Source organism: Argiope bruennichi, chromosome 3, assembly GCF_947563725.1.
Source record: "Argiope bruennichi chromosome 3, qqArgBrue1.1, whole genome shotgun sequence".
Lineage (NCBI taxonomy): Eukaryota > Metazoa > Arthropoda > Arachnida > Araneae > Araneidae > Argiope > Argiope bruennichi.
Genome location: NC_079153.1, coordinates 18,686,391 through 18,699,772, shown reverse-complemented (window position 1 = coordinate 18,699,772; position 13,382 = coordinate 18,686,391). Strand labels below are relative to the sequence as shown.

Here is a 13,382-nt window from a genome sequence, read left to right as displayed (position 1 = left end):
TTTTCCTTGAACTTCATCTCTCCACTCTAGTCACGAATAATTCCGTCGAAGCGTTTCATGTTGTGGTTCTAAGTTTCGGTCAAAGCTAAACTTCTATTGTAAAAGCATAGGTTAATCTGTCGTCAGGGGAAAAAGATATATATTACAAATAGCATGCTCTTCGGCGATGATATTCCATTGGAAAAAGAGTTCTAAAATGTAGAATTAGATCAAAATAGTTTTTAGTTGCTAAGTCTGATGTAGAAACTTGCCATTTTGCAGAACAGCGTGTGTGAGAAGCACCGTGTTTTGTTCTGTCTCAAAAGGATTAATGTCGTGGAAGACGAGATTCCCTCCCTGTGCTGTTTGTAACCCTTTTAGCCCTTCCTCGTCGAATGACAGGTGGGTGTGGTACTCGACCACCGTCCGTCGTCAAGGCAACGCAGCATTTTGGGCCCTCTCAGCTCGAAACCATCTTTGCACTCAAAAGTGACCGTCTCATTGATACGATAGAAGTAGTCGGCTTTCGATATGATTGCGTCTGAAGGTCCAGGGAACGGGCAAGCTAATTCACCTGAAGGGAAAAAAAAAGATTATATTCAGTTAAATAATACATATATACATATTCTGTGCCGCTGCTTTTACTCAGCATTTGCCTTTATGGGTCATATTGCATATAATTATAGCATTACGTGTCTTATTCTTCCCAGAATCAGCCATCTTCTTAAAAAACCAGGCTGCAAACAAATCTTTTGGTTTAAATTGTATCCCAAATGATAGGAATAAAAGTATTCAAATTAAACTTTAAACAAATCTTATGTTTGTTGTTATTGTTTCTGATGGCACTTGCCAAAACAAATCTTATAAAAAATATATTTATTTAAATATGCTTATTATATGCTTGATGCCCTTTTTAGAGCAGAGCGTATAACTTTTACAGTACTAGTGGAGTGTAGCATCGTAATTATAAATATTTAATAATTTATTGCAGTTAAAAGTTGTCGAACATGAGGCCTCAATGCATACAGACCTGTCTTCAGACATATCTCTATTTTTTTCCCTTTCTACTGTGTGTTCTCAAAAATTTTCCTCACATCCATGATAAGGAAATACTACGTCAAAATCATTCCTAAGTGTGACTGAAAAGTGTTGTGGAAGGTTCTCAGTTATCACAAGATCAGTAAGATTGATCAAATGCGATGATTGTTGGAGGCTTTATCACGATGCGTTTGTCGTATCCTCTTGCAATAATATTATTTTAAGCTCCTTTATTTTATAAGAATGCATATTATAAACTCATCAAAACATCTCCACGAGTGGATAAACCCATGTTATACAATATTTTAAACAAAATTTAAAAAATTAGTGAGCGTTTAATCCTTGATGGTCGAATCTTAAAACAATGAAAGACACGATGCTTAAAATGGACAGTTATTTTTTGTCAATAATTTAAAAGTGTTTGCTATTTTTTTAATGGAATGCACATTTGGAGGAATATAAAGAATTTTGAAGAGATTTTTCTCAAAATGGTGGCCTTCTTGTTAAACAGGTAGATAAGGAGAAGATGAGGAGGAAGATTAAAGATTGACCACTTCGTGGTGAGGGCTCAATCGCCTCGAAGAATGTGCCAGTTCCGAGACTTGGCCAATGATATGGATGTGTTATGATAAAGACGGCAGTCGGCCATAACAAATCCTGCTGATATTGCATCGTTCAGTGGTGGCGGATTTGTTGGCTGTACAAAAGAAGTCCTTTATGATAGCCTTTATGCATTGAACCCGTAGATACGTAGCCCTGATTTTGGGTTGATTATAGTTGGAATTTATTTCAGCAAGCCGCTTAGTGTATGTCATTTATTGCCAGCATAATTCCAAATACACAACTTCATTAACACATCCACATTTGTTTCATGTATTAGACGTTTCACAAAGATTGCTGTGTTTATTGTGACTACATAATGCGTTTTTCGTTGCCGTTTAATGGGAATATCTTAACGAAATGAACTCTTACATTTGGGTACAGGTGCCGACCATCTCCCGTTCTCTTGACAGACGATAATATTCTTCCCGTCCATCATGTGGTTGGCATCACAGTCGAATTGCACGACATCCCCGCCGCTATACTTTTCTTTGTTGCTGCTTTGAAGATATCCATTCTTGGGCACTTCTGGAGATTCGCATATGACTTCTGCAAATGCAAGAAAATTGTTATCTTCAATCAATCGAAAAATTGTTATTTTTACGATCCAAATTTGATACTTGTTATCGAGAGTTTGTTAACAATGCCCTTAAAAATTTTTATGGAGTATTTGTACATATATGAATTCTTAGATTTTAAAGCTATGTAACTTGCAGTGGTTATTTATTGGTGAAAGCAAATGGTATCATGTGTGTATTACTGAAGATAAAAATACGTATTGAAATATCATATTGTAATACATCATATATTATAATTATTGGTTTTTCAAATGGAATTAAATTAGGAATAAAAGTAAAAATTTAGTAATAAAAGGAGATAAAAAATATGAACTGTATTGCTAGAAACAACTTAAACCAGTTTTCAAATATTCTTAAATAAATCCTTAATATATTTATATTTTAAAATCGGATTTCAATTAAGGTATCCGACTACACTGCAAACACCGTTTTCCGGTCACTTTGGAGAAAATTTTTTTTCTTAGATTACACTTTTCTCTTTTCAAAACCGCTTATCATTTTTACCAAAGTATACTAGATAAAAACGTTACAACGATTATAACAATTTTATTTGAGACAAAACCAAATCGGAAATATCATTCCGAAAGAGAAATTAGCCTTAAAATTGTAATATTTTGTTATTTTCGGCATTTTTACTTATAATGCAGTAAAAGATATTTATGGCGGCTATTTTGGAAAAAAAAAGGAATTCATTGGGTATATATAGCAAAGAGTTGCGTTCTTCAAAAACTTTAAAATGTACTAAAGTGTTAAATGAAAAAAAAAAAAAAAAAAAAAAAAAAAACCTGACCTACGGAGTTATAGTTCAAAACTGCAAAGACAAATTTCAAAATAAGCAAAATGCTTTTGCAATGTTACTTAATTATACTCGACAATGTTACTTGCTTGTTACATTGTCAAATATCCACAGGATGATTGGTGCAAGTATCAAACAAGCAAAGACTTACAAGTATAAAGTGGCAAGACCCCGACAACATACCCATAACATACAGACATAATAAGGCCTTTCTTTAAAGAAATTGTCCAATTAATGATTACTGTATAAGTGCCTGTATAGAAAACGCAAAATGCAAATTAATATTTTAATACCTTGATTGCCGTGCGGTTACCGGTGACCTGCAGGCTCATATAAATTACTTTGAAAAAATTCAGCGCTGCATTCAATGTTTTAATGACATTCAATGGGATTCCAAAACAACATTCTTCAGGGTTAAAATTAATTAATTGAAAATGGTCAAATTAATGAATCCAAAAGACATACTTTTCCAAAAACAAAAACACTACGAAATAAAATTTTAGTCCAATGAAATAAAGAAATGGCTTACAAAATAAGAAAAAGGAAGGTTAGATGTATCGTTGTGGGATATTTTAAACTGCTGTGATAATAGGAACCATGTTTTTCAATTAAAGGAAATCTTTAACTTTAATTTCTCAAAGCTTTGTTTTTCAAAAAATTCCTTCATCATTAGCATGATAATTCAAGCCTAATAGAGACAATTGCCTGTAAGTTACATTACAGATTTCAAATAATGTGGACAATGAAACGAGGCAAAAGTTTTGCAATTGGTAAAATACTTTTTTATTTATGGGTGGTTATACAAAAATTCAGTTGTATATTAATGCAAAAATGGATATTTACAGGTACTTTTTCTTGATTTTTGGACTACTTTCCCTGCAATTTGTGCGCAAAGAAAATTGCGATTGCGGCATTACAATTTGGCGTAGTGTCAACCGTTTTGGTGAAATTTAATTGAAATTTACAACAAATTCTTCTGTTTCTAAAAAAGTATTACATTTATAAAAACGTTTTCATAAATTTCGTGTTTGTGATTGATTGTTAATGCTTCTAAAAATAATAAAAAGTAATTAAGAATTCAGATTTTCGAAAATCTTGTTCCAAAAGTAGTAGGTCACTTTAAATGAATTTATAAACGAAAGTTGATTTTCTCTCAAACTGACCTTCACAATAAGGTACAGATGCTGACCACTGTCCTGTATCTAGGCACTCCAGGACCATCTCCCCTCTGAGTCCATATCCGGAAGGACAAGAGAAATTCGCCCGTGATCCTACCGTTAGTCCGGAAATCTTGGCTTGCAAGAACTCGTTTGTCACATTCGAAATGTCCGGACACTCTGTCACTGAAATACAAGAAAATATTTTAATAGGTTATCATAATAATTCTGCACATCAGAGGAGAACTATAACGTCACAATTTTAATGTTTCGTATCATATTCTAAATAAGCTGCAGTGTATAGAATTCTGTAATTTATCTTTTTAAAGTCGTTTTTTTTTTTTATAGTCTGGTGGTGTTTATTGACGCAAAAGCTATATCATACTGCGCCATTCATATGGTTAAAATAGAAAACAAGAATGCAGTCTTAAACCACTAGTCTTTGGAGAAGTAAAAAACAGAACAAGTAAGAAAAAAGGGTTAGTAATACGAAAAATCAAACTAAATGGAAAAAAATCTGTTGCTTGTAAGAATCTAAAAAATATTTGAATATTTGTTCTTCTACTGGGTCTGACATATTTAAAACTGACGAATTAAAAGAAAAATATGCGTAACATGAGAAATACTTAAATTAACATGCATGTGGAACAAGTGAAACCACGTTCTTCAAATAAAAGGTGTCTATGTGTGAAACGTGTATAACCAATACAGAACCTTATCAACTTTACGCTGAGACTATTCACTGGAATACAAGGCCAAACTGGAATTGATGGCCTAATAGAATGCAGTTTATTAAGTTTTAGTTAATTCCAAGACTTCTGCAATACTGAACGTATATGTTGTGCGAAATATGCTTTTACGTCACAATATGAAAGGTCCATCTGTAGAACAAAAAATGCTATTTTAGCGGCAATATCAGCTAGTTCATTCCCCTTGATACCAATATGACCTGGAACCAAACAGAATAAAATATTAAAATCTTTGTTTTGGAGTTCTTGTAAGAGACCTAGAATCCCCATAGCCATAAGATGCATTAAATTATAAAAATTAGAATGTGTTCCCAAGAAACTCATGCTGTCTGTATAACTTCATAGATCTTTTTCATTTTATACAGATATAGATCTTATTTTGCAAGTGACTATTTTTACATTTTCGTTTATGAGGAGAAAAGTATCGGAGTAATCAAAAGGTCTGAGCTCGAGTTTCTGACGAATATTTACGCTTCAGATTTTTCTACACCCAGAACATTCATAGATCTTTTTCAATAGATATATTTCGTTTTGTATAGATATAGACATTATTTTGGGGATGACTATTTTTACATTTTTGCCTATGAGGAGAAAAGTATAGGAGTAATCAAAAGGTCTGAGCTTGAATTTCTGACGAATATTTACGTTTCAGATTTTTCCAAAGTCTGAAAAATACATTATATAGTTGTGTTGATTTTATTTAAAATAACGAGGAAAAACAAAGATCATGTCTACCAGGTGCCGACTGGCCCTTACCACAAGTCCGATTTTGTTAAATCGGAGTTCGATTTCTTATCTGTCTGTGAATATAATAACTTAAAAACATTTTCAGCAACAGAAAAATTTAGTATAAGGTTTTATATCAAATATTTAGTTTTCCATTAAATTTTCTCTGGTTTTTATTTGGAATTTCATTAATCGAAAAATACCAAAAAGGTCATGTTCTGCCAAATATAAAAAAGTATGATATAACAAGATTAGTAATGATTTGGTAATGATATTAGCAACTTTTTCTACAGCTGTTTCAAAAATTTATTTAATTTGACTTTATCTGGATAAAATTTTGATGAACAAGTGGTTAGTGTCTTTAACTGGGTATGATGGATCATATATCATAGCTTCAATTTGATTTTAATAATTTATTGCCATTCTGTAAAATTTTTATTCATAGCAATATTTGAAGATTGTAGAAGCTCAAATTTATCCTTAGAATAAATGGAGTATAAATTGTAGAGGCGTTATTTCAAAATTCCTTTTGGCGCATCAGGAATAGAGTAAACTTTTGCAGTACGCCGCAGCTATATCATCAATACATTGCACACACGGTGAAATCGCGTTCCGGAAAATTAATTTTTCTTAGAAAAAATGTATTGGGTAATATCAAAATTAAGAAATCATTAACCATCTGTTGCTCTTGACATTTATATTTGAAATAATTTACAAAACTAAATGGTCTTTTCCCCACCCAGAGCTAATATACCGATGAAGCCGATTCGCATCTGATATGAACATATAAATGCATCCTTAATGTTTCCCTCCTCTCAACCTCTGTCTAATTTTGGGAAAGAACTCAAGAAACCCTACTTTATTTTCTATTCTCTGTAGGAAAAAGCGTTCTTCAATCACAATATATATATATATATATATATATATATATATATATATATATATATATATATATATATATATATATATATATAATGATATTTAATTCTAATTTCAATTTAATTAACTTCCAAGATTTTATCTTAATTTAGCCCATAGTAACTTCATCCTAAAAAATTCTCTTATTTCGTGATCCAATTCTACTTTAGTTTTAATTAATTGCTCCAAATGCGCCATCAGTACTACGTATCAAGAGAAAGTGATATCTTCGGTGCCCTTGAAAAGGTGTCAAAGGTCAACATATGTATTGAATTGGCGCATGGCCGGAAATCCTATGTTATATAAGACTAGTGATCATTTGTTTGACCCCTTCTTTCCTTTTTACTTCTGCTTTAGTGCAGCACTGCGTCTTCTTGTAAATGAGCCATGCCTCTCTCCAGAGGGAGGATAAAACGAAATTAAAAATTCGCTTGTTTCTTCAATGCCTTTCAACCTACTTCAATCGAAATATGCTTTTTACACACACACACACACACACACACACACACACACACACACACACACACACAAACAAACAAACAAACAAACAAACAAACAAAATCAATTTCGCCAATTTGACAGCATAATAACTAACCAGAATGATGTATTATTGTACTCGAAATTTTGACAAATTTCAGACCTCATTGAATCCAAATTTTTGGAATTATATTTTCTTGACGCTCTATTTCTGTGAAAATGATAGCTCAAAAAGTTTAGAGCTATAAAATCTGGTTTGTAGTTTTAACAGGAGATTTGCAGATTTTTTTTGTCGAATTTTGAAAGAAATCCATTTGCAAGAATTTTATATATCTATTTGCTCGAAAACAAAGATTAGAATCTAAATAGATAAAATTTTGTTACTCAGTTCTAAATTGCATAGCCGCTTCAAATTTTGAGTCAAATTTTGCAAACGTGTTGACCGTCAATTGGTCTGAGCATTCGCATTCATGTAAAGAGACAACTCAAAAACACAATAACATAGGTAAGATGTTGCCAGATTCGCGACATTTTTACTAAAATTGTAGATGGTATTTGTGATGTAGATGTGTTTGAAGATGTGTCAAATTTTGGTATCAATAAGTCGAAAAAATAAGTGGCGCTCAAAATACAAAATACATACCCGGTTTATTGTTTAACTACCAGACAGATTTACTCGCAACATTTAATAATTCCGCAAAGGAAACCCTTAATATTTACTTCGCCTTATTATAGTGTTTCTTTAATATTCTTAATATCAACTACTTCGATAAATATAAAAGTTATTCAGAAAAGAAAGCAGGTACATTTTAAAGCTATTCTGTGTTAGCTTGAATATAATCAACATAGATTAAATACTCATATAAAATTCAAAATTGAACAGAACATTTAACATTGGATAAGCGAATTATGGAGATTATTTAATGGGATATCATGGAGATTACTCAAGAAGCATTGAAGGTTACAAAAAAGTTACCTCTACAGATCGGAGCCTCCGCTGACCAATTGCCCGACGGGAGACATGTGGCTTCTTCCTCACCAATCAAAGTCTGTCCGTCTTTGCAGGAGAACACCACTTTGGTGTCCAGTTTCGTACTTGGATTGCTAACATGAAGACCGGGAGTTATACGGAATTCTGGGCAGTGTACGGCTGGAACATAAGATACATTACGTAATCAAAAATAAGTCTTATATTAACAGATTTATTTACCAGTGATTAAAAAATTAATATCATTATAAGAAATGATTTGATTTTAATATGTTTCTTTTTTATCATGATTGCTCGAGATTAATCAATCAATAAAGGTCTCACTTTTAAAAATAAGATTATCTTTTGTTATCGTCTCGTATACTTTGTGCATGACAGATTAAAAAAAAATGTCATTGTCAATAAAGAGAAATTATTATATCATACTTATTAAAATATTTGGTATTGAGAATTTAGGAGACGGATTTCTATTTAACTATGAATACCATAATTAAGAAACGTAGCGGGATGATGGATAAAAAATAATTATGCACATGGCTATTGAAAAAAGGATGAGAAGATTTAAAATATTTATTTCTAATGTATCACAATATATAAATAGAGACTTACAATACATCATTGGATAGAGAAAAGTTCAAAGTTTTATTCTATGAATTGAATATAATCTTCATTTGTTACGGGATAAACTTTGAGTTAGAATTCCATTTCTTCCGATGTATGAAATAACTGATTATTGGTTATTGAATTTACTATTGCAACAACTCTATTTTGCAGATTTTGAAGAGAAGCAAAGAGAGATTTTAAGCAAATACCTAGAGTTACGAAATTTCGAGCTCTCGAAGCTGCTTCTGGATTTTAAAAACTAGATCGGATAGGCTGAGAATTTTCATCTGATTTGAATGATCAGTGTTGCGTTCTTCACTCGCTCCTTTTTTTTTTTTACTTTCTCATATAGGTAATATAGAGAAAATGTTATAATCGCCAAAAAATTCAAATTCGATATTTTGAAGATTCTTCACGTTTTAAATCTCCCTGAGTTCGAAAACGCATTTTGGAGAAATGTCTGTCTGTCTGTGACAAAAATAACTCAAAAACGTTTTGCGCTATATGGATGAAATTCTTTACCTCTAATTCGCATATTTCTATAATTTCGTTCAGAGGAAATTTGCCCGCTATCCGATTATACGCTAACATGGCAACTACATAATGATAAGAGCTAGATAAACAAATTTCTATGCACAGAGTTTGCACAGAAATTTTAGACTTCTATTAAATATCGAGCCAAATCCAACTAAGGGTTTTGTAATTTCAGAATCATATAAATGTGATAACTCAAAAACGCATCGAGTTAAATATATCAAACTTGATATAGATTTTGTGACGTCAAGTGTAGTTTTGTATCAAACTTTGTTTCCCATCAGTTGGGAAACACCAATTCGATTTTTCGGATACTATTAACCGTATTCCAGGGACAAATCGCCAAAACTCTCGCCAATGACTATACGGTGGAATCAATAAAAATGTTAAATTCACACCAAAGGTTAATACTTCGTAACTATTGTATACCAATGTCATGCAAGGCATTTTTTGGGATAACACCTTTAACAGAGAGTATGCGAAAAAGTTTTAAGAGACCGCTCCCAATAATTTTTTCACTTAATGCAACTCTTCGCATATGTAACTTCTATTTTCTTGTACCAACTGTAAATCTATTTAGACGGAAGTTATCTTTGCTGGTTTTAAACGTGACGCACTCTGTGGTGAATCTATGGATTTACTCGCGGCTTACTTAAAGAACATAGAACTATTTTTTCCCCCTTGGAAATCATCTTTTTGTCATTGAAAACATGCAGAAAATTATTCAAATGCAAACAATAAAACTGAATTTTCCTTTGTTCAGTGATGAATATGCGAGTCTCTATTTATTGTCGTTCATAAAGAATAAATATTTTAAATCGCCTCCTTCTTTTTGAATAATTTTATATTTTTAATTTCGAGTATACTTAGTATAGAAAAGTATAATAATTGTCAAAAAATTCGAACGAGATTTCGACGTATCTCCATGTTTTAAATCTCCTCAAGTTAAAAAAAAAAAAAAAAAAAAAACCTTTATTTTTGGAAAATTTCCGTCTGTCTGTCTGTGACAAAAAGAACTCAAAGTGCTAGACGGTTGAAATTTGGTGTACAGTATTTACATCAAATTTGCAGATTTCTATCAAATTCTGAGTAAAATACGTTCAGAGGAAGTCCGTCTTTCCGGCTCTTCGAATAAGCGTTAACACGATAATTATAAAACAAAGAGAGCTAGATAGATAAAATTGGGTGCACATATTTAACATCTATAGTGTGTACAACTGCCAAATTTTCAGCCAAATCCAACGACGGATTAACTATCTGTCTGTCTGTACTTTCAGAAATAAGTAAACACTATAATTCAAAAACACAAAGACTTACAATTATAAAATTTGGTATAAAAATTTGTGACTACAAGTGTAGTTTTGTATCAAATTTTTGTTTCAATCAATTGTTAAAAACATGTCTAAAACACAAATTCGATTTTTGGACATTATTAACGGCATACCAGGGAATCATCGCCAAATAACTCGCCAAGGATGACACGATAGATTCAGAAAAAATGCTAAATTCACGTCAAAAGTTAATATTTCGTAACTATTGCAGGCCAGAGCTATGCAAGGCGTTCTCTGGCATGCCAAATTTATTAGAGAGCATGGGAGAAAGTTTTGAGTAACCACTCCGGCTAGTTTACTTTATTTGTCATTCTTTTGGTGGTACAATTCGTATTATTCTTTTTTTTTTTTTTAAATAATAATTATGGTTGTTTCAAAGTTTTTAATATTTATATGTCCTTTTTTTTTCATGATACTGTTTAAGAACAAAAGCAAACAAAAACGTCCCCAAGACGACAGATAGAAGAAATACTGAACAATTTTTGCTTCCCAAATAAAACCAAACTTCATTGTAGAAACCTTAAACAGAAGAAACCGGAGCAAGCTAGGTCTTTTCCAAGACAAAATTTCTGAATGGAACATGCAAGGCACAATAGGAAACAGCAGTTGTCTACATAGAGCTTTACCTCTGGTAAGGTAGGAGAGAAACATACATTAATTCATGAACAAATTGTAACCAATCTTGTTCGAATAGGCAAATGCATCAACAATTGCTTCTGCATTCAGGGGGGACAAAATATGTTGGTTTATCTAAGGCACAACCCTCTTCGGTTTCTTCTTTTTGAGGTTTCTTCCTTGAAGTTAGTTTTGTTCGGAAAACAAACCGATACTGTAATTTTCCCTTTCCCGTTTCGGACCAAGTTGTTCTAACAACGTCGGAAATCTTATGCATTATGCAACATCCTACCCTCTTATCCATCTGGACGGTTCACGAATTTGTTAGTAAACAATGAAGACACCAGGTTAGAAAGAATCTTTCCTCCTGTCAATTCGCATCGAGACAACTATATTTAACGCGTTTATTGACAGAAAAACAAAGACTTCACTAAAAAAAAATGGTCCAAGCTTTGAAAAATTGCAATTTTTTTAACAGGAATGTGAGATACAGGATAATCAGTAGAAAGACAATGTGATAAAACAATGAAATTTTTGACGGAAGCAATCTTCCATTCTTTAATTTTTAATTAGATACTTTAAAAGTTAATTTGATAAATTTAAACATTATATTGAGCTTTCTTTCTTATTATTTTTTGATAGCTATTTTTATATATTTATCGCTAATGGCCATTTGATTGCTTGTAATATATGTCATTTTCTAGACAGATAAGTAAAATGGCTCATTTATTAAAAATAATTCTTTTTGGAAAAAAAAAAAAAAATGGGAGTAACTGTTTTTTCTTCAGAAAAAACCAAAAGGATACAGTTCTAAGATAATTTATTATTTCAGGCATAGAATATAATTTATGTAAGTTCTAAAGCCATGATAATAATAATGATTATAATTATTATATTTACTAAATACAGTTCTAGATACTACTGTGGTGAAAGCTTATAATCCAGTTAACAGCTACGCTACCTGGGCAATTGCTTTTGTATCATGGTCATGTTACTGGGCTGCAAACCCCAAGGTCCCAGGTTCTATCCTCGCTCATAACAATTCGCCACATTGGTGACCTCGGACGATGAACCTTCAACCTTCGTACAGCGGTTGTGACGCCATCTACCCGCAGCAACTCAAAGTCGTCAGACTCACTTGACGTAGCATCAGTAACCATTCACCCACACACGCTCGCCATAACGCTTGGCGCTACTCAAATACTCAAAGGGGTACAGGCGCATTAGAATGAACAGCTAATACATCACCGCTTAACAGCCATATCGTTCGTCTTACCTCCGACTCACTGGAGGGAAAGTCTGTGGTGAAAGCTTATAATCCAGTTAACAACTACGCTACTCGAGCAATTGCTTTTGTATCATGGTCATGTTACAGGGCTGCAAACCACAAGGTCTCAGATTCTATCCTTGCGCATCCCAATCCGCCACATTACTTTCTTAGACTATCCCCTTATTCGGAGTTAAATAATAGATATTTTTCTGGTAATGTATCTTTAAATAAACATATTAATTGAAATATTGTATTCAAATTTCGTAAACTTTTCACTTCTTCTTAGTTTGATAAAGAAGTATTAAATGGGTTTACTTTCAGCCAGCTAAAATCCATTCAGTAAGATTACGCATGCGCAAAAACTGTACAGTAGCAAGTACTTGTCCATCGAAACAAGAACTGTTCACTTTCTCAATAAGTGCGTGATCTTTTTCCTGCGCATGCGTCACTTACTGGACTTTTATAACTGGTTGAGTGTAAACTCGCTTTTATACTAGAAATATAGATATTTACTCGTTAGAAAATATTAATAATCAGTAAAATAAATGGTCAAATAATACGCCTATCAAGTCATAATTCCCATCGGTGAAAAGAACAATATTAGTTCCAAATCCTCAATTCGAAAGAATTAAGATTTAATAAATTTGGGTAGGTACTATTCTTCTATTTCAAATTTAAAATATGCTTGGAACTAAGAAAAAGAAGCTGATATCGTATTACTCTTACATCCAATATTTAAATTACTTTTACTAAACAGATTCATAAAAAAGGCTAAATATGAATTTGCATTTTCTTTTTTTCTCCATTTCAATTATTTTATTAAAGAAAAGATATGTAAAAAAAATATTTGTTAATGAAACAAGCTTAAAATATGTTTTAGCGCATAATGTATACAAATTCAGTATAATTAATGATAGAAAGGTTGACTAAAGTTAATTGAACTTATATAAGAAATGTAATAAAGCCAGTTATAATACACTAATCCTGAATTTTTGATCAAATTTCAATTCTGTACTTTATTCT

General features: G+C 32.1%; 1 protein-coding gene across 3 annotated transcripts in view; it reads right to left on the bottom strand.

The window, feature by feature from the left end:
• LOC129963679 (sushi, von Willebrand factor type A, EGF and pentraxin domain-containing protein 1-like) overlaps window positions 1–13,382 on the bottom strand; it is a 641,663-nt gene continuing 628,281 nt past the window's right edge. For all 3 annotated transcript variants that reach the window (XM_056078177.1, XM_056078179.1, XM_056078178.1), the window contains 4 exons: window positions 7,995–8,168; window positions 4,155–4,334; window positions 1,990–2,166; window positions 1–553 (listed from right to left, as the gene is read on the bottom strand). In XM_056078177.1, coding sequence (XP_055934152.1) covers window positions 357–553; window positions 1,990–2,166; window positions 4,155–4,334; window positions 7,995–8,168 — 728 coding nt within the window. In that variant the 3' untranslated portion in view covers window positions 1–356. The remainder of the gene's footprint in view (window positions 554–1,989; window positions 2,167–4,154; window positions 4,335–7,994; window positions 8,169–13,382) is intronic.